The sequence below is a fragment of the Oncorhynchus mykiss genome, chromosome 5 (assembly GCF_013265735.2).
Source record: "Oncorhynchus mykiss isolate Arlee chromosome 5, USDA_OmykA_1.1, whole genome shotgun sequence".
In the NCBI taxonomy this organism is placed as follows: domain Eukaryota; kingdom Metazoa; phylum Chordata; class Actinopteri; order Salmoniformes; family Salmonidae; genus Oncorhynchus; species Oncorhynchus mykiss.
This window is the reverse complement of record NC_048569.1, coordinates 86,460,209-86,484,498: the sequence shown is the minus strand read 5'-3', so window position 1 is coordinate 86,484,498 and position 24,290 is coordinate 86,460,209. Positions and strand designations below refer to the sequence as shown.

The 24,290-nt window shown below is 47.7% G+C and overlaps 1 protein-coding gene across 2 annotated transcripts in view; it reads left to right on the top strand.

Annotated features, from left to right (window-relative positions):
• Positions 1-24,290, top strand: part of raver2 (ribonucleoprotein, PTB-binding 2) — a 195,871-nt gene that overhangs the window by 62,714 nt on the left and 108,867 nt on the right. For both annotated transcript variants that reach the window (XM_036978624.1, XM_036978623.1), the window contains exon 3: positions 16,337-16,806. In XM_036978624.1, the coding sequence (XP_036834519.1) occupies positions 16,337-16,806 (470 nt within the window). The remainder of the gene's footprint in view (positions 1-16,336; positions 16,807-24,290) is intronic.

Below are 24,290 nucleotides of genomic sequence, written 5' to 3'. Positions count from 1 at the left end.
GAAGAGGAACTGTAAAGAGACAGGAAGAGGAACTGTAAAGAGACAGGAAGAGGCACTGTAAAGAGACAGGAAGAGGCACTGTAAAGAGACAGGAAGAGGAACCGTCAAGAGATTTGAAGAGGCACTGTAAAGAGACAGGAAGAGGCACTGTCAAGAGATTTGAAGAGGCACTGTAAAGGGACAGGAAGAGCAACTGTAAATAGACAGGAAGAGGAACTGTAAAGAGACAGGAAGAGGAACTGTCAAGAGATTTGAAGAGGCACTGTAAAGGGACAGGAAGAGCAACTGTAAAGAGACAGGAAGAGGATCTGTGAAGAGACAGGAAGAGCCAGGAAGAGGAACTGTAAAGAGACAGGAAGAGGCACTGTCAAGAGATTTGAAGAGGCACTGTAAAGAGACAGGAAGAGGCACTGTCAAGAGATTTGAAGAGGCACTGTAAAGGGACAGGAAGAGCAACTGTAAAGAGACAGGAAGAGGCACTGTAAAGAGACAGGAAGAGGCACTGTAAAGAAACGGGAAGAGGAACTGTAAAGCGACAGTAAGAGGGACTGTAAAAAGAGACAGGAAGAGGAACTGTAAAGTGACAGGAAGAGGAACTGTAAAGAAACAGGAAGAGGCACTGTAAAGAGACAGGAAGAGGCACTGTAAAGAGACAGGAAGAGGCACTGTAAAGACACAGGAAGAGGCACTGTAAAAAGAGACAGGAAGAGGCACTGTAAAAAGAAACAGGAAGAGGAACTGTAAAGAGACAGGAAGCGGCACTGTAAAGAGACAGGAAGAGGGACTGTAAAGAGACAGGAAGAGGCACTGTAAAGAGACAGGAAGAGGAACTGTAAAGAGACAGGAAGAGGAACTGTAAAGAGACAGGAAGAGGAACTGTAAAGAGACAGGAAGAGGCACTGTAAAGAGACAGGAAGAGGCACTGTAAAGAGACAGGAAGAGGCACTGTAAAGAGACAGGAAGAGGAACTGTAAAGAGACAGAAAGAGGCACTGTAAAGAGACCGGAAGAGGCACTGTATAAAGAGACCGGAAGAGGCACTGTAAAGAGACAGGAAGAGGCACTGTCAAGAGATTTGAAGAGGCACTGTAAAGAGACAGGAAGAGGCACTGTCAAGAGACAGGAAGAGGCACTGTAAAGGGACAGGAAGAGGAACTGTAAAGAGACAAGAAGAGGCACTGTAAAGAGACAGGAGAGGCACTGTAAAGAGACAGGAAGAGGCACTGTAAAGAGACAGGAAGAGGCACTGTAAAGAGACAGGAAGAGGCACTGTAAAGAGACAGGAAGAGGCACTTTAAAGAGACAGGAAGAGGCACTGTAAAGAGATTTGAAGAGGCACTGTAAAGGGACAGGAATAGGAACTGTAAAGAGACAAGAAGAGGCACTGAAAAAAGCGACAGGATGAGGAACTGTAAAGAGACAGGAAGAGGAACTGAAAAAAGAGACAGGAAGAGGCACTGTAAAGAGACAGGAAGAGGAACTGTAAAGAGACAGAAAGAGGCACTGTAAAGAGACCGGAAGAGGCACTGTAAAGAGACCGGAAGAGGCACTGTAAAGAGACAGGAAGAGGCACTGTCAAGAGATTTGAAGAGGCACTGTAAAGAGACAGGAAGAGGCACTGTAAAGAGATTTGAAGAGGCACTGTAAAGGGACAGGAATAGGAACTGTAAAGAGACAAGAAGAGGCACTGAAAAAAGCGACAGGATGAGGAACTGTAAAGAGACAGGAAGAGGAACTGAAAAAAGAGACAGGATGAGGCACTGTAAAGAGACAGGAAGAGGAACTGAAAAAAGAGACAGGATGAGGAACTGTAAAGAGACAGGAAGAGGAACTGTAAAGAGACAGAAAGAGGAACTGTGAAGAGACAGGAAGAGGCACTGTCAAGAGACAGGAAGAGGCACTTTAAAGAGACAGGAAGAGGCACTGTAAAGAAACGGGAAGAGGAACTGTAAAGCGACAGTAAGAGGCACTGTAAAAAGAGACAGGAAGAGGCACTGTAAAGTGACAGGAAGAGGAACTGTAAAGAAACAGGAAGAGAAACTGTAAAGAGGCAGGAAGAGGCACTGTAAAGAGACAGGAAGAGGCACTGTAAAGAGACAGGAAGAGGAACTGAAAAAAGAGACAGGATGAGGAACTGTAAAGAGACAGGAAGAGGAACTGTAAAGAGACAGGAAGAGGCACTGTCAAGAGATTTGAAGAGGCACTGTAAAGGGACAGGAAGAGCAACTGTAAAGAGACAGGAAGAGGAACTGTAAAGCAGACAGGAAGAGGAACTGTAAAGAGACAGGAAGAGGCACTGTAAAGAGACAGGAAGAGGCACTGTAAAGAGACAGGAAGAGGAACCGTCAAGAGATTTGAAGAGGCACTGTAAAGAGACAGGAAGAGGAACTGTAAAGCGACAGTAAGAGGCACTGTAAAAAGAGACAGGAAGAGGCACTGTAAAGTGACAGGAAGAGGAACTGTAAAGAAACAGGAAGAGAAACTGTAAAGAGGCAGGAAGAGGCACTGTAAAGAGACAGGAAGAGGCACTGTAAAGAGACAGGAAGAGGAACTGAAAAAAGAGACAGGATGAGGAACTGTAAAGAGACAGGAAGAGGAACTGTAAAGAGACAGGAAGAGGCACTGTCAAGAGATTTGAAGAGGCACTGTAAAGGGACAGGAAGAGCAACTGTAAAGAGACAGGAAGAGGAACTGTAAAGAGACAGGAAGAGGAACTGTAAAGAGACAGGAAGAGGCACTGTAAAGAGACAGGAAGAGGCACTGTAAAGAGACAGGAAGAGGAACCGTCAAGAGATTTGAAGAGGCACTGTAAAGAGACAGGAAGAGGCACTGTCAAGAGATTTGAAGAGGCACTGTAAAGGGACAGGAAGAGCAACTGTAAATAGACAGGAAGAGGAACTGTAAAGAGACAGGAAGAGGAACTGTCAAGAGATTTGAAGAGGCACTGTAAAGGGACAGGAAGAGCAACTGTAAAGAGACAGGAAGAGGATATGTGAAGAGACAGGAAGAGCCAGGAAGAGGAACTGTAAAGAGACAGGAAGAGGCACTGTCAAGAGATTTGAAGAGGCACTGTAAAGAGACAGGAAGAGGCACTGTCAAGAGATTTGAAGAGGCACTGTAAAGGGACAGGAAGAGCAACTGTAAAGAGACAGGAAGAGGCACTGTAAAGAGACAGGAAGAGGCACTGTAAAGAAACGGGAAGAGGAACTGTAAAGCGACAGTAAGAGGGACTGTAAAAAGAGACAGGAAGAGGCACTGTAAAAAGAGACAGGAAGAGGAACTGAAAAAAAAGAGACAGGAAGAGGAACTGAAAAAAGAGACAGGAAGAGGAACTGTAAAGAAACAGGAAGAGGCACTGTAAAGAGACAGGAAGAGGCACTGTAAAGAGACAGGAAGAGGCACTGTAAAGACACAGGAAGAGGCACTGTAAAAAGAGACAGGAAGAGGCACTGTAAAAAGAAACAGGAAGAGGAACTGTAAAGAGACAGGAAGCGGCACTGTAAAGAGACAGGAAGAGGAACTGTAAAGAGACAGGAAGAGGCACTGTAAAGAGACAGGAAGAGGAACTGTAAAGAGACAGGAAGAGGAACTGTAAAGAGACAGGAAGAGGAACTGTAAAGAGACAGGAAGAGGCACTGTAAAGAGACAGGAAGAGGCACTGTAAAGAGACAGGAAGAGGCACTGTAAAGAGACAGGAAGAGGAACTGTAAAGAGACAGAAAGAGGCACTGTAAAGAGACCGGAAGAGGCACTGTATAAAGAGACCGGAAGAGGCACTGTAAAGAGACAGGAAGAGGCACTGTCAAGAGATTTGAAGAGGCACTGTAAAGAGACAGGAAGAGGCACTGTCAAGAGACAGGAAGAGGCACTGTAAAGGGACAGGAAGAGGAACTGTAAAGAGACAAGAAGAGGCACTGTAAAGAGACAGGAGAGGCACTGTAAAGAGACAGGAAGAGGCACTGTAAAGAGACAGGAAGAGGCACTGTAAAGAGACAGGAAGAGGCACTGTAAAGAGACAGGAAGAGGCACTTTAAAGAGACAGGAAGAGGCACTGTAAAGAGATTTGAAGAGGCACTGTAAAGGGACAGGAATAGGAACTGTAAAGAGACAAGAAGAGGCACTGAAAAAAGCGACAGGATGAGGAACTGTAAAGAGACAGGAAGAGGAACTGAAAAAAGAGACAGGATGAGGCACTGTAAAGAGACAGGAAGAGGAACTGAAAAAAGAGACAGGATGAGGAACTGTAAAGAGACAGGAAGAGGAACTGTAAAGAGACAGAAAGAGGAACTGTGAAGAGACAGGAAGAGGCACTGTCAAGAGACAGGAAGAGGCACTTTAAAGAGACAGGAAGAGGCACTGTAAAGAAACGGGAAGAGGAACTGTAAAGCGACAGTAAGAGGCACTGTAAAAAGAGACAGGAAGAGGCACTGTAAAGTGACAGGAAGAGGAACTGTAAAGAAACAGGAAGAGAAACTGTAAAGAGGCAGGAAGAGGCACTGTAAAGAGACAGGAAGAGGCACTGTAAAGAGACAGGAAGAGGAACTGAAAAAAGAGACAGGATGAGGAACTGTAAAGAGACAGAAAGAGGAACTGTAAAGAGACAGGAAGAGGCACTGTCAAGAGATTTGAAGAGGCACTGTAAAGGGACAGGAAGAGCAACTGTAAAGAGACAGGAAGAGGAACTGTAAAGAGACAGGAAGAGGAACTGTAAAGAGACAGGAAGAGGCACTGTAAAGAGACAGGAAGAGGCACTGTAAAGAGACAGGAAGAGGAACCGTTAAGAGATTTGAAGAGGCACTGTAAAGAGACAGGAAGAGGCACTGTCAAGAGATTTGAAGAGGCACTGTAAAGGGACAGGAAGAGCAACTGTAAATAGACAGGAAGAGGAACTGTAAAGAGACAGGAAGAGGAACTGTCAAGAGATTTGAAGAGGCACTGTAAAGGGACAGGAAGAGCAACTGTAAAGAGACAGGAAGAGGATCTGTGAAGAGACAGGAAGAGCCAGGAAGAGGAACTGTAAAGAGACAGGAAGAGGCACTGTCAAGAGATTTGAAGAGGCACTGTAAAGAGACAGGAAGAGGCACTGTCAAGAGATTTGAAGAGGCACTGTAAAGGGACAGGAAGAGCAACTGTAAAGAGACAGGAAGAGGCACTGTAAAGAGACAGGAAGAGGCACTGTAAAGAAACGGGAAGAGGAACTGTAAAGCGACAGTAAGAGGGACTGTAAAAAGAGACAGGAAGAGGAACTGTAAAGTGACAGGAAGAGGAACTGTAAAGAAACAGGAAGAGGCACTGTAAAGAGACAGGAAGAGGCACTGTAAAGAGACAGGAAGAGGCACTGTAAAGACACAGGAAGAGGCACTGTAAAAAGAGACAGGAAGAGGCACTGTAAAAAGAAACAGGAAGAGGAACTGTAAAGAGACAGGAAGCGGCACTGTAAAGAGACAGGAAGAGGAACTGTAAAGAGACAGGAAGAGGCACTGTAAAGAGACAGGAAGAGGAACTGTAAAGAGACAGGAAGAGGAACTGTAAAGAGACAGGAAGAGGAACTGTAAAGAGACAGGAAGAGGCACTGTAAAGAGACAGGAAGAGGCACTGTAAAGAGACAGGAAGAGGCACTGTAAAGAGACAGGAAGAGGAACTGTAAAGAGACAGAAAGAGGCACTGTAAAGAGACCGGAAGAGGCACTGTATAAAGAGACCGGAAGAGGCACTGTAAAGAGACAGGAAGAGGCACTGTCAAGAGATTTGAAGAGGCACTGTAAAGAGACAGGAATAGGCACTGTCAAGAGACAGGAAGAGGCACTGTAAAGGGACAGGAAGAGGAACTGTAAAGAGACAAGAAGAGGCACTGTAAAGAGACAGGAGAGGCACTGTAAAGAGACAGGAAGAGGCACTGTAAAGAGACAGGAAAGAGGCACTGTAAAGAGACAGGAAGAGGCACTGTAAAGAGACAGGAAGAGGCACTTTAAAGAAACGGGAAGAGGAACTGTAAAGCGACAGTAAGAGGCACTGTAAAGGGACAGGAATAGGAACTGTAAATAGACAAGAAGAGGCACTGAAAAAAGCGACAGGATGAGGAACTGTAAAGAGACAGGAAGAGGAACTGAAAAAAGAGACAGGATGAGGAACTGTAAAGAGACAGGAAGAGGAACTGAAAAAAGAGACAGGACGAGGAACTGTAAAGAGACAGGAAGAGGGACTGTAAAGAGACAGAAAGAGGAACTGTGAAGAGACAGGAAGAGGCACTGTCAAGAGACAGGAAGAGGCACTTTAAAGAGACAGGAAGAGGCACTTTAAAGAAACGGGAAGAGGAACTGTAAAGCGACAGTAAGAGGCACTTTAAAAAGAGACAGGAAGAGGCACTGTAAAGTGACAGGAAGAGGAACTGTAAAGAAACAGGAAGAGAAACTGTAAAGAGGCAGGAAGAGGCACTGTAAAGAGACAGGAAGAGGCACTGTAAAGAGACAGGAAGAGGAACTGAAAAAAGAGACAGGATGAGGAACTGTAAAGAGACAGGAAGAGGAACTGTAAAGAGACAGGAAGAGGCACTGTCAAGAGATTTGAAGAGGCACTGTAAAGAGACAGGAAGAGGCACTGTCAAGAGATTTGAAGAGGCACTGTAAAGGGACAGGAAGAGCAACTGTAAATAGACAGGAAGAGGAACTGTAAAGAGACAGGAAGAGGAACTGTCAAGAGATTTGAAGAGGCACTGTAAAGGGACAGGAAGAGCAACTGTAAAGAGACAGGAAGAGGATCTGTGAAGAGACAGGAAGAGCCAGGAAGAGGAACTGTAAAGAGACAGGAAGAGGCACTGTCAAGAGATTTGAAGAGGCACTGTAAAGAGACAGGAAGAGGCACTGTCAAGAGATTTGAAGAGGCACTGTAAAGGGACAGGAAGAGCAACTGTAAAGAGACAGGAAGAGGCACTGTAAAGAGACAGGAAGAGGCACTGTAAAGAAACGGGAAGAGGAACTGTAAAGCGACAGTAAGAGGGACTGTAAAAAGAGACAGGAAGAGGAACTGTAAAGTGACAGGAAGAGGAACTGTAAAGAAACAGGAAGAGGCACTGTAAAGAGACAGGAAGAGGCACTGTAAAGAGACAGGAAGAGGCACTGTAAAGACACAGGAAGAGGCACTGTAAAAAGAGACAGGAAGAGGCACTGTAAAAAGAAACAGGAAGAGGAACTGTAAAGAGACAGGAAGCGGCACTGTAAAGAGACAGGAAGAGGAACTGTAAAGAGACAGGAAGAGGCACTGTAAAGAGACAGGAAGAGGAACTGTAAAGAGACAGGAAGAGGAACTGTAAAGAGACAGGAAGAGGAACTGTAAAGAGACAGGAAGAGGCACTGTAAAGAGACAGGAAGAGGAACTAAAGAGACAGGAAGAGGAACTGTAAAGAGACAGGAAGAGGCACTGTCAAGACACAGGAAGAGGAACTGTAAAGAGACAGGAAGAGGCACTGTAAAGATACAGGAATATGAACAGTGTGCTATGAAAGTCAAGTACATTGCTTGAAGAAGGAGCGCTTGTATCCTATCTGGCCAGGGCCGGTCTTTGCCATTCAAGCAAAATATTTTGCGCCCCTGCTTTTGACAAAGTGGGCACTGCTTATCAAAGGACGGCATCAGCGCTCACCTAAAAAGCCCATATGCCACTGGTTAAGAGAAATTGTTTTTGTTTTAGGGCAGAATTATGTGAGTTTTGCTCAGAAATTGCCACCCTCGACAATCTACCACCTTAAGCGGCTGCATAATGAGCGGGCCGGCCATGTATCTGGCAGCCTGCAACATCCCATTATATAACCCAATGTACTGAAGCTCCACATCCATGCGGTTTCTACTAGCCAATGACCTAAAGATGCTACATGTTTATAGAACCACATCTGTTTCTGAGAGGGCAATGTTCTGACTAGCCCTTTCCCCTGTTATTGTATAATATCAACAAAGACGCTTTATCTAAATGCTTTGACTCCTGGAAATTTGCCACAAACTAAAGGCACCGACAGACCGGTAGGATTGTCAAGCGTCTGCCGGCCTCGAGTACTTAGCAAACTGATTTGACATTTATCAAATCGAGTTGTATTAGTCGCATACACATATTTAGCAGATGTTATTGCGGGTGTAGTGAAATGTTTGTGTTTCTAGCTCCAACAGTGCAGTAATATCTAACAATTCACAACACAAATCTAAAAGTATGTAATGTAGAAATAGAAGAAACGGGTGGGTGGTCCCGCTAGCACACAGCACCGATAGCAAGTCAACGAACAGCCAACGAATGGCCCGTAATGTGCACACTGACAATCGGTCTGGTGAGTTTTCTCCTTAACAGATAGAGCCATTATGGGTCTACTTGTCTATAACTCAGCTCTTAGTGACAATACCACTTGAGACCTCTCAGCCCTGTAATTGCCCCGGAGGACAACTGCAGGCAGATCTCTCCCTCTTTCTCTCGCTTTCTCCCTATCTCTCCCTCTTGTTATTTCTGTCTCTCTTTCCCTCTCTCTCTGTCTCCATCGTCATCTGTCCATCTGTTCTGTGTGAGTCAGTAGCTGTAATTGAGGGCAGCAGTGCCCATGCCAGGCAGTGCCCATGCCAGGCCGTGCCCATGCCAGGCCGTGCCCATGCCAGGCCGTGTGTGCTATGTGATAGATATGTTCTGTTTGGAATGATCCCATTCAGTAGCCAACTCATAGTTTGCAAGGTGTTCCCTGTTAAGTCCCTATTATCTCAACCTGGACAAAACAATGGGATTTGTGTTTTACTCTGTGTGTCACACTCCGCTGTCTAATTGATTTGCTTCTCCATGACACTGCTCCTAGTTTCATAGTATTTGATGGAGCTCTGTTTGGACCCAGGAAATCAAACCTGAGAGTTCTCCTATAGGGCTCTGTCTTCTTCTATTGTTTCATCTTCCTGAGACAGTCCCATTTAAATAGGTAACAATAGGCTCAGTGCTGTGCAGGTCGTTAATTAAGCTATTCGACCTCTTCACAACACCTCTCCTTGATAAACTAAAGAGCCTGTCTGTGTTTTAACTGGAAGTTTAGAAGGTCATGATGATGATGATGATGAAGGCAGTATTGGTACTGATGATTATGAGGAGAAAGGCAGTATTGGTAATGATGATGATGATGATGAAAATTAAGGCCGTATTGGTAATGATGATGATGAAGAAGGCAGTATTGATAATGACGATGATGATTATGAAAACAGTATCGATGATGATGATGAAGACAGTAATGGTAATGATGATGATTAGAATGAAGGCAGTATTGGTAATGATGATGCTGAAAATCAAGGCAGTATTGGTAATGATGAAGATGAAGACAGTATTGGTAATGATGATGATGAGAATGAAAGTAGTATTGATAATGATGATGATGATGATGATGATGATGAAGGCAGTATTGATAATGATGATGATGAATATGAAGGCAGTATTGATGATGATGATGATGAAGGCAGTATCGATGATGATGATGATAATGATGAGGAGGATGATGAAGACAGTATCGGTAATGATGATGATGATGATGATGAAGGCAGTATTGATGATGATGATGATGAATATGAAGGCAGTATTGATGATGATGATGATGAAGGCAGTATTGATAATGATGATGATGAATATGAAGGCAGTATTGATGATGATGATGATGAAGGCAGTATCGATGATGATGATGATAATGATGAGGAGGATGATGAAGACAGTATCGGTAATGATGATGAGGATGCTGATGATGAGGATGATGTAGACAGTATCTGTAATGATGATGAAGATGATGATGATGAAGCCAGTATCGGTAATGATGATGACGATTAAGCCAGTATTGGTAATGATGATGATGATGATGAAGGCAGTATTAGTAATGATGATGAGGATGCTGATGATGAAGAGATAATCGGTAATGATGATGATGATGACGATGGAGCCAGTATTGGTAATGATGATGATGAGGATGATGGTGATGAAGCCAGTTTTGGTTATGATAGTGACAAAACAACAGTTGTCACAGGAACACTTGGCAGTCTCACACCCAGCCCTATCATCCTCTCTGGTGTTATCTCTACAAACAGCAGGTGTGTGTGTGTTGAGTCTGACTTGCACCACTGAGTCACACACAACATCCCCATCTATCCAGCCACACACTGTGCTGACCGTTTGCAGTGGGTTATCAGAGTCAACAGGTCTGAAGCGCACAAAGACCCCTGAGACTAAATTATTATGTTGAGATCCTCCCTTCAGGACTCTGCCCGTACACTACCAGGTTTATCATAGCCCAGGGGTCCTGAACAGAGAGATTCTCCCTTCAGGACTCTGCCCGTACACTACCAGGTTTATCATAGCCCAGGGGTCCTGAACAGAGAGGTCCTCCCTTCAGGACTCTGCCCGTACACTACCAGGTTTATCATAGCCCAGGGGTCCCGAACAGACTACATTTCCACTCAGTCTCTTACCATGTTTCTGCTGTAGCATCAACAGTTTACTGTCCCCCTGACCTGAGCTATGGGTTTCCCATCAATGGCCTTAACACTGTTGACAGTCTAAATTAGAGAGCAGATGGCATATGTGTCCTCTCTACTTATCTAGAGTATTATTGTGGTTAACAGATCATATAGACAGACTAGTTTCAGTCTCTACACGAAGGGGAAGGAAGCTGTCTCTGGTGTGATGGGGGAGTGATATTTTCAGGTTGTGGTGGCATGGGCGTTAGATTCTATGATATGGTTCAGAGGGCTATTCAGGGACTTTTTAAACTCTAATGACATCAGACTAGCATAGACGAGGAGGGAAGAGAGAGAGGAGGAGAAGGATTGAGTTAGGGAGAGCAGGGAGAGAAAGTGAGTGATGGAAATTATGTGGCAGGGAGGTAGGGAAGCTGTGGAACGAGCTGTGGAATGAGTATGCCACTTTCTGGCCACTCATGAATGGGGGCTGAAGGAGCTGAGAGAGACTGAGGGCTAGAAGGCTTGGAGCTGGGGGGATGAAAGGCTCAGAGAGGCTGAGGGCTAGAAGGCCTGGAGCTGGGGGGATGAAAGGCTGAGAGAGGCTGAGGGCTAGAAGGCCTGGAGCTGGGGGGATGAAAGGCTGAGAGAGACTGAGGGCTAAAAGGCCTGGAGCTGGGGGGATGAAACGCTGAGAGAGGCTGAGGGCTAGAAGGCCTGGAGCTGGGGGGATGAAAGGCTGAGAGAGACTGAGGGCTAGAAGGCCAGGAGCTGGGGGGATGAAAGGCTGAGAGAGGCTGAGGGTTAGAAGGCCTGGAGCTGTGGGGATGAAAGGCTGAGAGAGGCTGAGGGCTAGAAGGCCTGGAGCTGGGGGGATGAAAGGCTGAGGGCTAGAAGGCCTGGAGCTGGGGGGATGAAAGGCTGAGAGAGGCTGAGGGCTAGAAGGCCTGGAGCTGGGGGGATGAAAGGCTGAGAGAGGCTGAGGGCTAGAAGGCCTGGAGCTGGGGGGATGAAAGGCTGAGAGAGGCTGAGGGCTAGAAGGCCTGGAGCTGTGGGGATGAAAGGCTGAGAGAGGATAGGGGCTAGAGGGCCTGGAGCTGGGGGGGATGAAAGGCTGAGAGAGGCTGAGGGCTAGATGGCCTGGAGCTTGGGGGGAGGAAAGGCTGAGAGAGGATGGGGGCTAGAGGGGCTGGAGCTGGGGGGAAGGAGAGGCTGAGAGAGGCTGAGGGCTAGAGGGCCTGGAGCTGGGGGGAAGGAGAGGTTGAGAGAGGCTGAGGGCTAGAGGTGCTGGAGCTGGGGGGAGGAAAGGCTGAGAGAGGATGGGGGCTAGAGGGGCTGGAGTTGGGGGGAAGGAGAGGCTGAGAGAGGCTGAGGGCTAGAGGGGCTGGAGCTGGGGGGGAGGAGAGGCTGAGAGAGGATGGGGGCTAGAGGGAGCTGGTGGGAATGAAAGGCTGAGACAGGATGGGGGCTAGAGGGGCTGGAGCTGGGGGAAAGGAGAGGCTGAGAGAGGATGGGGACTAGAGGTGCTGGGGGGGGGAGAGGCTGAGAGAGGATGGGGGCTAGAGGGGCTGGAGCTGGGGGGGAGGAGAGGCTGAGAGAGGATGGGGGCTAGAGGTGCTGGAGCTGGGGGGGAGGAGAGGCTGAGAGAGGATGGGGGCTAGAGGGGCTGGAGCTGGGGGGGAGGAGAGGCTGAGAGAGGATGGGGTCTAAGAGGGGCTGGTGCTGGGGGGAAGGAGAGGCTGAGAGAGGATGGGGGCTAGAGGGCCTGGAACTGGGGGTCAGCAGTAAGTGATGGGGCTGAGTGAAGAGTGTGAGTGTGCAGAACACATTACTTTAGACCTCAGGGTCGCTGAGGAGAGATGCAAATTAAAGTGCTGCTCTGATGAACAGTTTGTGATAACAGTGAAGCGTGTACATTTCTCTCTCTGAGCTTTATGTTAGCTGTCAGGGAGGGAGAGAAAGAGACGCCAGGTCTACGTTTGTGGAGAGAAAACATTCATTCTTGCTTTGAAAGAGTTAGACTTGAGTTGACCTTGTTCTGTTGACACGTGTCTGTTACGTCTCTGTGTGTTTATATCCAGATTGTGTGTGTTTGCAGAGAGAGACAAGGCTTTGCCTATAGCTTTGCTCCTTTAATTGACGTGCTGTAAATCAGCAGGCGGGGCCTAGTTTGAGCTTCCAACGGCAACAAAAGGGTATGAGGAAAAACAAATCATCTGTGTGTATTACAGCCATGGTCTGAACTCTGGGACTGTCCTTCTAGCTGGGCCTTGCCTGTTTGTTAGTCAAATGTACAGGATACACATGGCATACCGAATTTCTTCAGCCACGTTAGGAAGTAAAGACGCTGTTGTGCCCTCTTGACACGAGTGGTGGTGTTGGTCCATTAGAAGTTCTCAGTGATGTGGACGAAGAGGAGTGTTAATGTGGGTTGGGGCATGTTCCCATCCTGTGATACCATCTGTTGGGTACATGGAGTACAAACATGGCCATAGTGAAGAAACAGAGAGGATGTCATCTACAGTACGGTATTGACAGGAGCATAGTAGGTGACAAAGCCCTGTGTTCTACACAATGTGATTCATACAGTAGTCATCGCTGTCCTCCTTAGTGTCCTGGGTTTTTAATTAGCGACTTCACAAGGAAACATGGTATGTAGAATTGTAGGCTATGAGATGATTCCACAACAGATTCCCTGTCTTTCTTTCCTTACGTTCTTCTTGCCATACACAGTCCTTATAGAAATACAATTCAATCGCTACGTTTTGAAGCCAAGCCCTGTAATTAAGAGCCTCTTTGTATTTTGGAGAGAAACGTTTAACCTGAAAACCTGTCAGCAGCTTCTGGAACGCCTCTGTATTATAAGATTATTATGTAAACTATTTAAGACGTTTTAGCTGTCCTCCACCCCTCCCTCCATTCCTCCCCTCCTCCCTCCATTCCTCCCCTCCTCCCTCCATTCCTCCCCTCCTCCCTCCATTCCTCCCCTCCTCCCTCCATTCCTCCCCTCCTCCCTCCATTCCTCCCCTCTTCCCTCCCCTCCTCCCTCCATTCCTCCCCTCCTCCCTCCATTCCTCCCCTCCTCCCTCCATTCCTCTGCTCCTCCCTCCATTCCTCCCCTCCTCCCTCCATTCCTCCCCTCCTCCCTCCATTCCTCCACTCCTCCCTTCATTCCTCCCCTCCTCCCTCCATTCCTCCCCTCCTCCCTCCATTCCTCCCCTCCTCCCTCCATTCCTCCGCTCCTCCCTCCATTCCTCCGCTCCTCCCTCCATTCCTCCCCTCCTCCCTCCATTCCTCCCCTCCTCCCTCCATTCCTCCCCTCCTCTTTCCATTCCTCCCCTCCTCCCTCCATTCCACTCCTCCCTCCATTCCTCCACTCCTCCCTCCATTCCACTCCTCCCTCCATTCCTCCACTCCTCCCTCCATTCCTCCCCTCCTCTTTCCATTCCTCCCCTCCTCCCTCCATTCCACTCCTCCCTCCATTCCTCCACTCCTCCCTCCATTCCTCCCCTCCTCTTTCCATTCCTCCCCTCCTCCCTCCATTCCCCTCCTCCCTCCATTCCTCCCCTCCTCCCTCCATTCCTCCCCTCCTCTTTCCATTCCTCCCATCCTCCCTCCATTCCACTCCTCCCTCCATTCCTCCACTCCACTCTCTCACATTAAGAAAATATTGAGCAGAGGTGTTCCATTTAGTAAGCCACCACTTCTTGGAGTGTATTGTTTGATGAAGGGAGAGAAAGAGAAAGACTGAGAGAGAGAGAGAAATAAAGAGAGAAAGAGAAACACAGAAAGAGAGGGAAAGCTTCAGAGGGGGCATAAAGTCTGCCTAAGACAATATACAGGCTACTCTCAGTGGGATGTTACTGTGCTCACCGCAGTATGCCCAGAATACCATCTCAGCTCAGAGAAATAGATCCATTATGCAGTTTGAGTATTAGAGTGTTGAGTTAATTGATTTCTGTGCGGGCGGTTGCAGGGCAGGATGGCGGACGGCGTGCATTAACGCTTTAATGGAATGTGAAGTTGTGCACATGGAGCTGGGAGTTGTAGCAGCCGACGGGTGGGACGTGGGAGAGAGGTCCTCTCTGGTGTTATCTGACAGAACAATCCTGGAATCACATTAGTGCTCTGGGTTCAGCACCACCATCAGTTTCATCAGACATCAGTGGGATCACTGCTAAACTGTGCCGGTGTCTCTCAAATCCTTAGTCATAACTCGACAGCACCCAAATCCCTCTCCCTCTCCTGATAATGCCAGTATTAGCCATGAAAGATTCTGTCGTTCTGCCCCTGAACAAGGCAGTTCCTAGGCCATCATTGTAAATAAAAATGTGTTCTTAACTGACTTGTCTAGTTAAATAAAGGTTTAAAAAAAAGAAAAAAAAGATTTAGATATAGTACTTCCACTCAGTGATTTTTTTACTGATCAGTTCATTTATAATCAGTAGGTTTTGTTATCTGTTTTCACAGTCCTCCAGCCACACCTGCACACCACTTTTTTAATACATTTTTGTACCTGTATTGATGTTTATCACTCGTTTTCTTTGGTGCAAATAAATTCAACTAAATTAAACTGAATATTCAACACAGACCTACCACAGACACCAACTGTTTAGCAGGTTTAACAATCATTTAGTCACTTATGAAGAAGATGACCAGCACTCTCAAATGAAGTTTATTTAGATGTGTTTTTAAATCAGCAGTCACGTGTTTTGGCCAGCTAGTCAGTCTGTCAGACAGAAGCTGCTATCACTACAGCCCTCGCTCGGCTGAGGGATATTTTAGCTACGCTACACATTCCATATCAATTCATTACCGCCTCATTTCACGGCCCATGAATCACTGCACTGGCGTGTCGGTGAGAGGGGGGGGACCGTTGTTTCGGGCTGTTAGCATTAGTTTGAAAGGGTTCAGGTTTGATTAGCCATGTTTATTGGCCTGTGATGTTGTAAACGCCTCCCCTGTCATAGTGATCTAGCATGATGTTTTGTCAATGTGTGTTTAGAAGCAGGTTAAATATGTCTGTCAGTGAGTGGATTATTTCCAGGTTGCTCCCAGCTAATGTGGGACTTTCTCTCTGTGTATCTCTGTGTGTCTCTGTGTTTCTCTGGCTGTATGTCTCCTTGTTTGTGTCTCTGTCCATGTTCCTGTCCATGTCTGTGTCTTCCTGTCCATGTCTGTGTCTCCTTGTCCATGTCTCCCTGTCCATGTCTGTGTCTTCCTGCCCATGTCTGTGTCTCCTTGTCCATGTCTCCCTGTCCATGTCTGTGTCTTCCTGTCCATGTCTGTGTCTCCTTGTCCATGTCTCACTGTCCATGTCCATGTCTGTGTCTTCCTGTCCATGTCCCATGTCTCTGTGTCCATATCCTTGTCTCCGTCCCTGTCTCTGTGCATCCCTGTCCGTGTCGCTGTCTCCATCCCTGTCTCTGTGTGTCCATGTCTCTGTGTCTCTGTCCCTGTCTCTGTGTGTCCATGTCTCTGTGTCTCCATCCCTGTCTCTGTGTGTCCATGTCTCTGTGTCTCTGTCCCTGTCTCTGTGTGTCCATGTACCCTGTCTCCGTCCTTTTCTCTGTGTCCCCCTGTCTCCGTGCGTCCCTGTCTCTGTGCGTCCCTGTCTCCATCCCTGTCTCTGTGTGTCCATGTCTCTGTCCCTATGTACCCTGTCTCCGTCCTTTTCTCTGTGTCCCTCTGTCTCCGTCCCTGTCTCTGTGCGTCCCTGTCTCCATCCCTGTCTCTGTGCGTCCCTGTCTCCATCCCTGTCTCTGTGTGTCCATGTCTCTGTGTCTCTGTCCCTATGTACCCTGTCTCCGTCCTTTTCTCTGTGTCCCCCTGTCTCCGTGCGTCCCTGCCTCCGTCCCTGTCTCTATGCGCCCCTATCCGTGTCCCTCCAGCATTTGTGACCCTGCTGAACGGTGACCAGGCTCAGGATGCCATCCGCTCCCTCCACCAGAGTATGGTGCGCAGCCGGGACATCACAGTGCAGCTCCAGCCCACAGACAGTCTGCTCTGCCTCACCAACCTGCCCCACACCTTTACTGCCCAGCAGCTGGAGGACCTAGTCCGTTCCTACGGAAACATCGAGCGCTGCTTCCTGGTCTACAGCGAGCTCACCGGACACTCCAAGGGCTACGGCTTTGTGGAATACATGAAGAAGGACTCAGCGTCGCGGGCGCGGTCGGAGCTACTGGGGCGACCAGAGGGGGAACGTGCGGTCATGGTCCAATGGACAGATGTGAACCAGTTGACTGCGGGTCACCACCTCCACTCTAAGTGCCTCTGTGTGGACCGGCTGCCCCAGGAGTACGACTCAGAAGAGCTGACCCTCCTGTTCTCAGACAAATACAAACCTGTCTTCTGCCAGGTGAGTCTGAGGTGAAGTACTTGGTGTGTGCGCGTGCGTATGCATGTGCGTAACCCTCCACTTGTCCCACACAGATATCAATACATTATGAAATGACCATGATGCCTCCTAGCTGTTGCAGAACCAGCAGGCTATGCTATAACCTATGCTTCAGCATCGTGTGTGTCTGTGTGTGTGTGTGTTTATTTTACCTTTATTTATCTAGGCAAGTCAGTTAAGAACAAATTCTTATTTTCAATGACTGTCTAGGGGCAGAACGACAGATTACCTTGTCAGCTCGGGGATTTGAACTTACAACCTTCCGGTTACTAGTCCAACGCTCTAACCACTAGGCTACCCTGCCGTCCCATGCTTCAGTATCGTGTGTGTGTGTGTGTGTGTGTGTGTGTGTGTGTGTGTGTGTGTGTGTGTGTGTGTGTGTGTGTGTGTGTGTGTGTGTGTGTGTGTGTGTGTGTGTGTGTGTGTGTGTGTGTGTGTGTGTGTGTGTGTGTGTGTGTGTGTGTGTGTGTGTGTGTGTGTGTGTGTGTGTGTGTGTGTACACAGATGATAAGCTGTTCTTCTCCTACACACTGCCATACCCACAGTATCCGTCCTAATGGTTTCATATACAGATCCCATAACTCACAGGTCCCGTACTTCACAGGTCCCATAACTCACAGATTCCATACATCACAGGTCCCATACCTCACAGATCCCATAACTTTCAGGTCCCGTAACTTCCAGGTCCCATACCTCAAATGTCTCATACCTCACAGATCCCATACCTGACAGATCCTATAACTCACAGGTCCCATAACTCACAGATCCCATAACTCCCAGGTCCCATAACTTTCAGGTCCCATAACTTTCAGGTCCCATACCTCACAGGTCCCATAACTCACAGATCCCATACCTGACAGATCCCATAACTCACAGGTCCCATAAATCTCAGATTCCATAATTCTCAGATTCCATACCTCCCAGATTCCATACCTCACAGATACAATACCTCACAGGTTCCATATCTCACAGGTCCCATATCTCACAGGTCCCATATCTCACAGGTCCCATACCTCACAGATCCCATACCTCACAGGTGCCATACCCCCACCCCCACCATCATCCCTCTGCAGTGCACTAAGGGCTCTCCTCCACCTTACGCCCCCCACCATCATCCCTCTACAGTGCATTAAGCGTTCTCCTCCTCCCTAAGCCCCCCACCATCATCCCTCTACAGTGCACTAAGGGCTCTCCTCCTCCCTAAGCCCCCCACCATCATCCCTCTACAGTGCACTAAGGGCTCTCCTCCTCCCTAAGCCCCCCACCATCATCCCTCTGCAGTGCACTAAGGGCTCTCCTCCTCACTAAGCCCCCCACCATCATCCCTCTACAGTGCACTAAGGGCTCTCCTCCTCCCTAAGCCCCCCACCATCATCCCTCTACAGTGCACTAAGGGCTCTCCTCCTCCCTAAGCCCCCCACCATCATCCCTCTGCAGTGCACTAAGGGCTCTCCTCCTCCCTAAGCCCCCCACCATCATCCCTCTGCAGTGCACTAAGGGCTCTCCTCCTCCCTAAGCCCCCCACCATCATCCCTCTACAGTGCACTAAGGGCTCTCCTCCTCCCTAAGCCCCCACCATCATCCCTCTACAGTGCATTAAGCGTTCTCCTCCTCCCTAAGCCCCCCACCATCATCCCTCTGCAGTGCACTAAGGGCTCTCCTCCTCCCTAAGCCCCCCACCATCATCCCTCTGCAGTGCACTAAGGGCTCTCCTCCTCCCTAAGCCCCCCACCATCATCCCTCTACAGTGCACTAAGGGCTCTCCTCCTCCCTAAGTCCCCCACCATCATCCCTCTACAGTGCACTAAGGGCTCTCCTCCTCCCTAAGCCCCCCACCATCATCCCTCTGCAGTGCACTAAGGGCTCTCCTCCTCCCTAAGCCCCCCACCATCATCCCTCTGCAGTGCACTAAGGGCTCTCCTCCTCCCTAAGCCCCCCACCATCATCCCTCTACAGTGCACTAAGGGCTCTCCTCCTCCCTAAGCCCCCACCATCATCCCTCTACAGTGCATTAAGCATTCTCCTCCTCCCTAAGCCCCCCACCATCATCCCTCTGCAGTGCACTAAGGGCTCTCCTCCTCCCTAAGCCCCCCACCATCATCCCTCTGCAGTGCACTAAGGGCTCTCCTCCTCCCTAAGCCCCCCACCATCATCCCTCTGCAGTGCACTAAGGGCTTGATGGTGGGGGGCGTAAGGTGGAGGAGAGCATTATATACAGTACCAATCAAAAGATTGAACACCTACTCATTCCAGGGTTTTTCTTTATTTTTACTATTTTCTACATTGTAGAATAATAGTGAAGACATTAACACTATGAAATGACACATATGGAATCATGTAGCAACCAAAAAAGTGTTAAACCAATTAAAACATATTTTATATTTGAGATTCGTCAGAGTTGCCACCCTTTGCCTTGTTGACAGCTTTGCACACTATTGGCATTCCATACTGTATATACAGTGCCTTGCGAAAGTATTCGGCCCCCTTGAACTTTGCGACCTTTTGCCACATTTCAGGCTTCAAACATAAAGATATAAAACTGTATTTTTTTGTGAAGAATCAACAACAAGTGGGACACAATCATGAAGTGGAACGACATTTATTGGATATTTCAAACTTTTTTAACAAACAACTCTCCAGAAGTTCAGTGAGGATCTCTGAATGATCCAATGTTGACCTAAATGACTAATGATGATAAATACAATCCACCTGTGTGTAATCAAGTCTCCGTATAAATGCACCTGCACTGTGATAGTCTCAGAGGTCCGTTAAAAGCGCAGAGAGCATCATGAAGAACAAGGAACACACCAGGCAGGTCCGAGATACTGTTGTGAAGAAGTTTAAAGCCGGATTTGGATACAAAAAGATTTCCCAAGCTTTAAACATCCCAAGGAGCACTGTGCAAGCGATTATATTGAAATGGAAGGAGTATCAGACCACTGCAAATCTACCAAGACCTGGCCGTCCCTCTAAACTTTCAGCTCATACAAGGAGAAGACTGATCAGAGATGCAGCCAAGAGGCCCATGATCACTCTGGATGAACTGCAGAGATCTACAGCTGAGGTGGGAGACTCTGTCCATAGGACAACAATCAGTCGTATATTGCACAAATCTGGCCTTTATGGAAGAGTGGCAAGAAGAAAGCCATTTCTTAAAGATATCCATAAAAAGTGTTGTTTAAAGTTTGCCACAAGCCACCTGGGAGACACACCAAACATGTGGAAGAAGGTGCTCTGGTCAGATGAAACCAAAATTGAACTTTTTGGCAACAATGCAAAATGTTATGTTTGGCGTAAAAGCAACACAGCTGAACACACCATCCCCACTGTCAAACATGGTGGTGGCAGCATCATGGTTTGGGCCTGCTTTTCTTCAGCAGGGACAGGGAAGATGGTTAAAATTGATGGGAAGATGGATGGAGCCAAATACAGGACCATTCTGGAAGAAAACCTGATGGACTCTGCAAAAGACCTGAGACTGGGACGGAGATTTGTCTTCCAACAAGACAATGATCCAAAACATAAAGCAAAATCTACAATGGAATGGTTCAAAAATAAACATATCCAGGTGTTAGAATGGCCAAGTCAAAGTCCAGACCTGAATCCAATCGAGAATCTGTGGAAAGAACTGAAAACTGCTGTTCACAAATGCTCTCCATCCAACCTCACTGAGCTCGAGCTGTTTTGCAAGGAGGAATGGGAAAAAAATTAAGTCTCTCGATGTGCAAAACTGATAGAGACATACCCCAAGCGACTTACAGCTGTAATCGCAGCAAAAGGTGGCGCTACAAAGTATTAACTTAAGGGGGCTGAATAATTTTGCACGCCCAATTTTTCAGTTTTTGATTTGTTAAAAAAGTTTGAAATATCCAATAAATGTCGTTCCACTTCATGATTGTGTCCCACTTGTTGATTCTTCACAAAAAAATACAGTTTTATATCTTTATGTTTGAAGCCTGAAATGTGGTAAAAGGTCGCAAAGTTCAAGGGGGCCGAATACTTTCGCAAGGCACTGTATATCAAAATATAAGAACGTCCCATTGTTCACCCCTCCTCATTTCGTTTGGATGGTTCTTCTCCATTTCAGTTCCATTCTAATTTGTTTAAAAACGTTCTATCCTGCGGCAGCAGTGCTTGAGAGTGACTCATCTAGTACTGTAGTGCTAGATGAATTAAAGTCTCCATCCTTACAGTGATTGTCAAAGCCTCGCTCAGTGTGCTTCGGGTCACCCTCTAACAAATAAAGGGCTCCTGAGTGGCGCAGCGGTCTAAGGCACTGTATCTCAGTGATAGAGGTGTCACTACAGACACCCTGGTTCGAATCCAGGCTGTATCACAACTGATTTGGAGTCCAATAGGGTTGTGCACAATTGGCCCAGCGTCGTCCGGGTTTGGCCGGTGTAGGCCGTCATTGTAAATAACAATTTGTTCTTAACTGGCTTGCCTAGTTAAATAAACGTTCAATAAAAAAATAAGCTGGAGGCAATCTAAGAATGCCAGGCCCATTAGAAAGCTATGTGTTATTAGCAGGTAAATGACAGTAGAGAGAAGTCTGTCTCTTTCTCTCTCTGTGTGCCCCCCCTTTCTCTATTTCTGTGGATAGGGACTGGACAGAGCTCTGGGAAAAAACTACATGAAGCAGTGTACCTGTAAGAGGAGAAGAGTGGAGTTACATTTGGTGGAGTTAGGAGGGGTTAGGAGGAGTTAACTTCTTTGGGATTGGGGGCGGTATTTTGACGTCCGGATGAAAAGCGTGCCCAAAGTAAACTGCCTGCTACTCAGGCCCAGAAGCTATAATATGCATATAATTGGTAGATTTGGATAGAAAACGAAGATCTTCAAAGGTAAGGCATATATTATATCTCTATTTCTGTCTTTTGTGTCGCAACTCCCTGGTTGAAAATAATTTGTTATGCATTTGTGTGCTGGGCGCTGTCCTCAGATAATCAAATGGTTTGCTTTCGCCAGAAAGCCTTTTTGAAATCTGACACAGCAGCTGTATTGACAACTAGTTAACCTTTATTGTGATGTATTGCACTTGTGATTTCATGAAAGTGTAATATTTATAGTAATTTAATTTGAATTTGGCGCTCTGCAATTTCGCAGGAAGTGATCCGCGTCCCACTGATCCGCAAGAAGTTAAGAGGAGTTAAGAGGAGTTAAGAGGAGTTAGGAGGGGTTAGGAGTGGTTAGGAGGAGTTAGGAAGGGTTAGGAGGAGTTAGGAGGAGTTAGGAGGGGTTAGGAGGAGTTAGGAGGGGTTAGGAGCGGTTAGGAGGAGTTAGGAGGGGTTAGGATGTGTGTGTTCATCAAGCTGACATAAACCCAATGCCCTGGTTGTCGGTCTGTGTGAACGCAGTAGACTTCCAGGGCCCTATAGAGGAGAGACTTTGAAGACCACAGAGTGACTGTTCCGTGACCGGGGACATGGTTGCCCTGTCACAGCTGTCAGTGAGAGGAGAGGAGACGCCACACCTGCCTGATTGACAGGCTGGGACAGAGGAGTCTAGGAGGAGAACTGTGTCAGAGTAACAGTCTGTGAGAGAACAGGGTGTCAATGAGAGTGTGTGGCTGAGAGTGTGTGGGTGACAAAGTGTTGTGGATGTGATGGATGACTGGTGTGGGCTGAGGAGGGTGAAGATGATTTATTTGGAAGAGATTTTTGCCCTTTTTGAAAAGACTGTACAGGCATATACTGCGAGCACACACACACACACACACACACACACACACACACACACACACACACACACACACACACACACACACACACACACACACGTGCGTAACGATGGTGTGGTGTCAGGAAAATAACCTCACACTCAACCTCAACAAAACAAAGGAGATGATCGTGGACTTCTGGAAACAGCAGAGGGAGCACCCCTTATCCACATCAACGGGACAGTAGTGGAGAAGGTGGAAAGTTTTAAGTTCCTCAGCATACACATCACAGACAAACCTAAATGGTCCACCCACACAGGCAGTGTGGTGAAGAAGGCACAATAGCGCCTCTTCAACCTCAGGAGGCTGAAGAAATGTGGCTTGTCACCGAAAACACTCACAAACTTCTACAGATGCACAATCAAGAGCATCCTGTCGGGCTGTATCACCGCCTGATATGGCAACTGCTCCACCCACAACCGTAAGGCTCTCCAGAGGGTAGAGAGGTCTGTACAACACATCACCGGGGGCAAACTACCTGCCCTCCAGGACACCTACACCACCCGATGTCACAGGAAGGCCAAAAAGATAATCAAGGACAACAACCACCCGAGCCACTGCCTGTTCACCCCGCTATCATCCAGAAGGCGAGGTCAGGACAGGTGCATCAATGCTGGCACCAAGAGACTGAAAAACAGCTGCTATCTCAAGGCCATCTGACTGTTAAACAGCCATCACTAACATTGAGTGACTGCTGCCAACATACTGACTCAATCTCTAGCCTCTTTAATGAAAAAAATTGGATGTAATAAATGTATCACTAGTCACCCTAAACAATGGCACTTTATATAATGTTTACATACCCTACATTACTCATCTCATATGTATATACTGTACTCTATACCATCTACTGCATCTTGCCTATGCTGTTTGGCCATCGCTCATCCATATATTTATATGTACATATTCTTAATCATTCCTTTACACTTGTGTGTATAAGGTAGTTGTTGTGAAATCGTTAGATTACTGGTTAGATATTACTACCCGGTCGGAACTAGAAGCACAAGCGTTTCGCTACACATTAATATCTGCTAACCATGTGTATGTGACCAATAACATTTGATTTCCTTTGATTTGACTCTCTTGTAGTGTTAAGCAAGATAGAGTGGAGATGGCCTGTTTGCTAAGTCCCACTCATAACAAGCCAGAAACACATCCACAACACTTTGTTACCCACACACTCTCAGCCACACAGGGGAGCCTGGAGATCTGGTGAAGGCTTGAGAGACTGACGAGCCGGCGGAGGCAGGGGAGCCTGGAGATCTGGTGAAGGCTTGAAAGACTGACGAGCCGGCGGAGGCAGGGGAGCCTGGAGATCTGGTGAAGGCTTGAAAGACTGACGAGCCGGCGGAGGCAGGGGAGCCTGGAGATCTGGTGAAGGCTTGAAAGACTGACGAGCCGGCGGAGGCAGGGGAGCCTGGAGATCTGGTGAAGGCTTGAAAGACTGACAGGCCGGCGGAGGCAGGGGAGCCTGGAGATCTGGCGAAGGCTTGAAAGACTGACGAGCCGGCGGAGGCAGGGGAGCCTGGAGATCTGGCGAAGGCTTGAAAGACTGACGAGCCGGCGGAGGCAGGGGAGCCTGGAGATCCGGCGAAGGCTTGAAAGACTGACGAGCCGGCGGAGGCAGGGGAGCCTGGAGATCCGGCGAAGGCTTGAAAGACTGACGAGCCGGCGGAGGCAGGGGAGCCTGGAGATCCGGCGAAGGCTTGAAAGACTGACGAGCCGG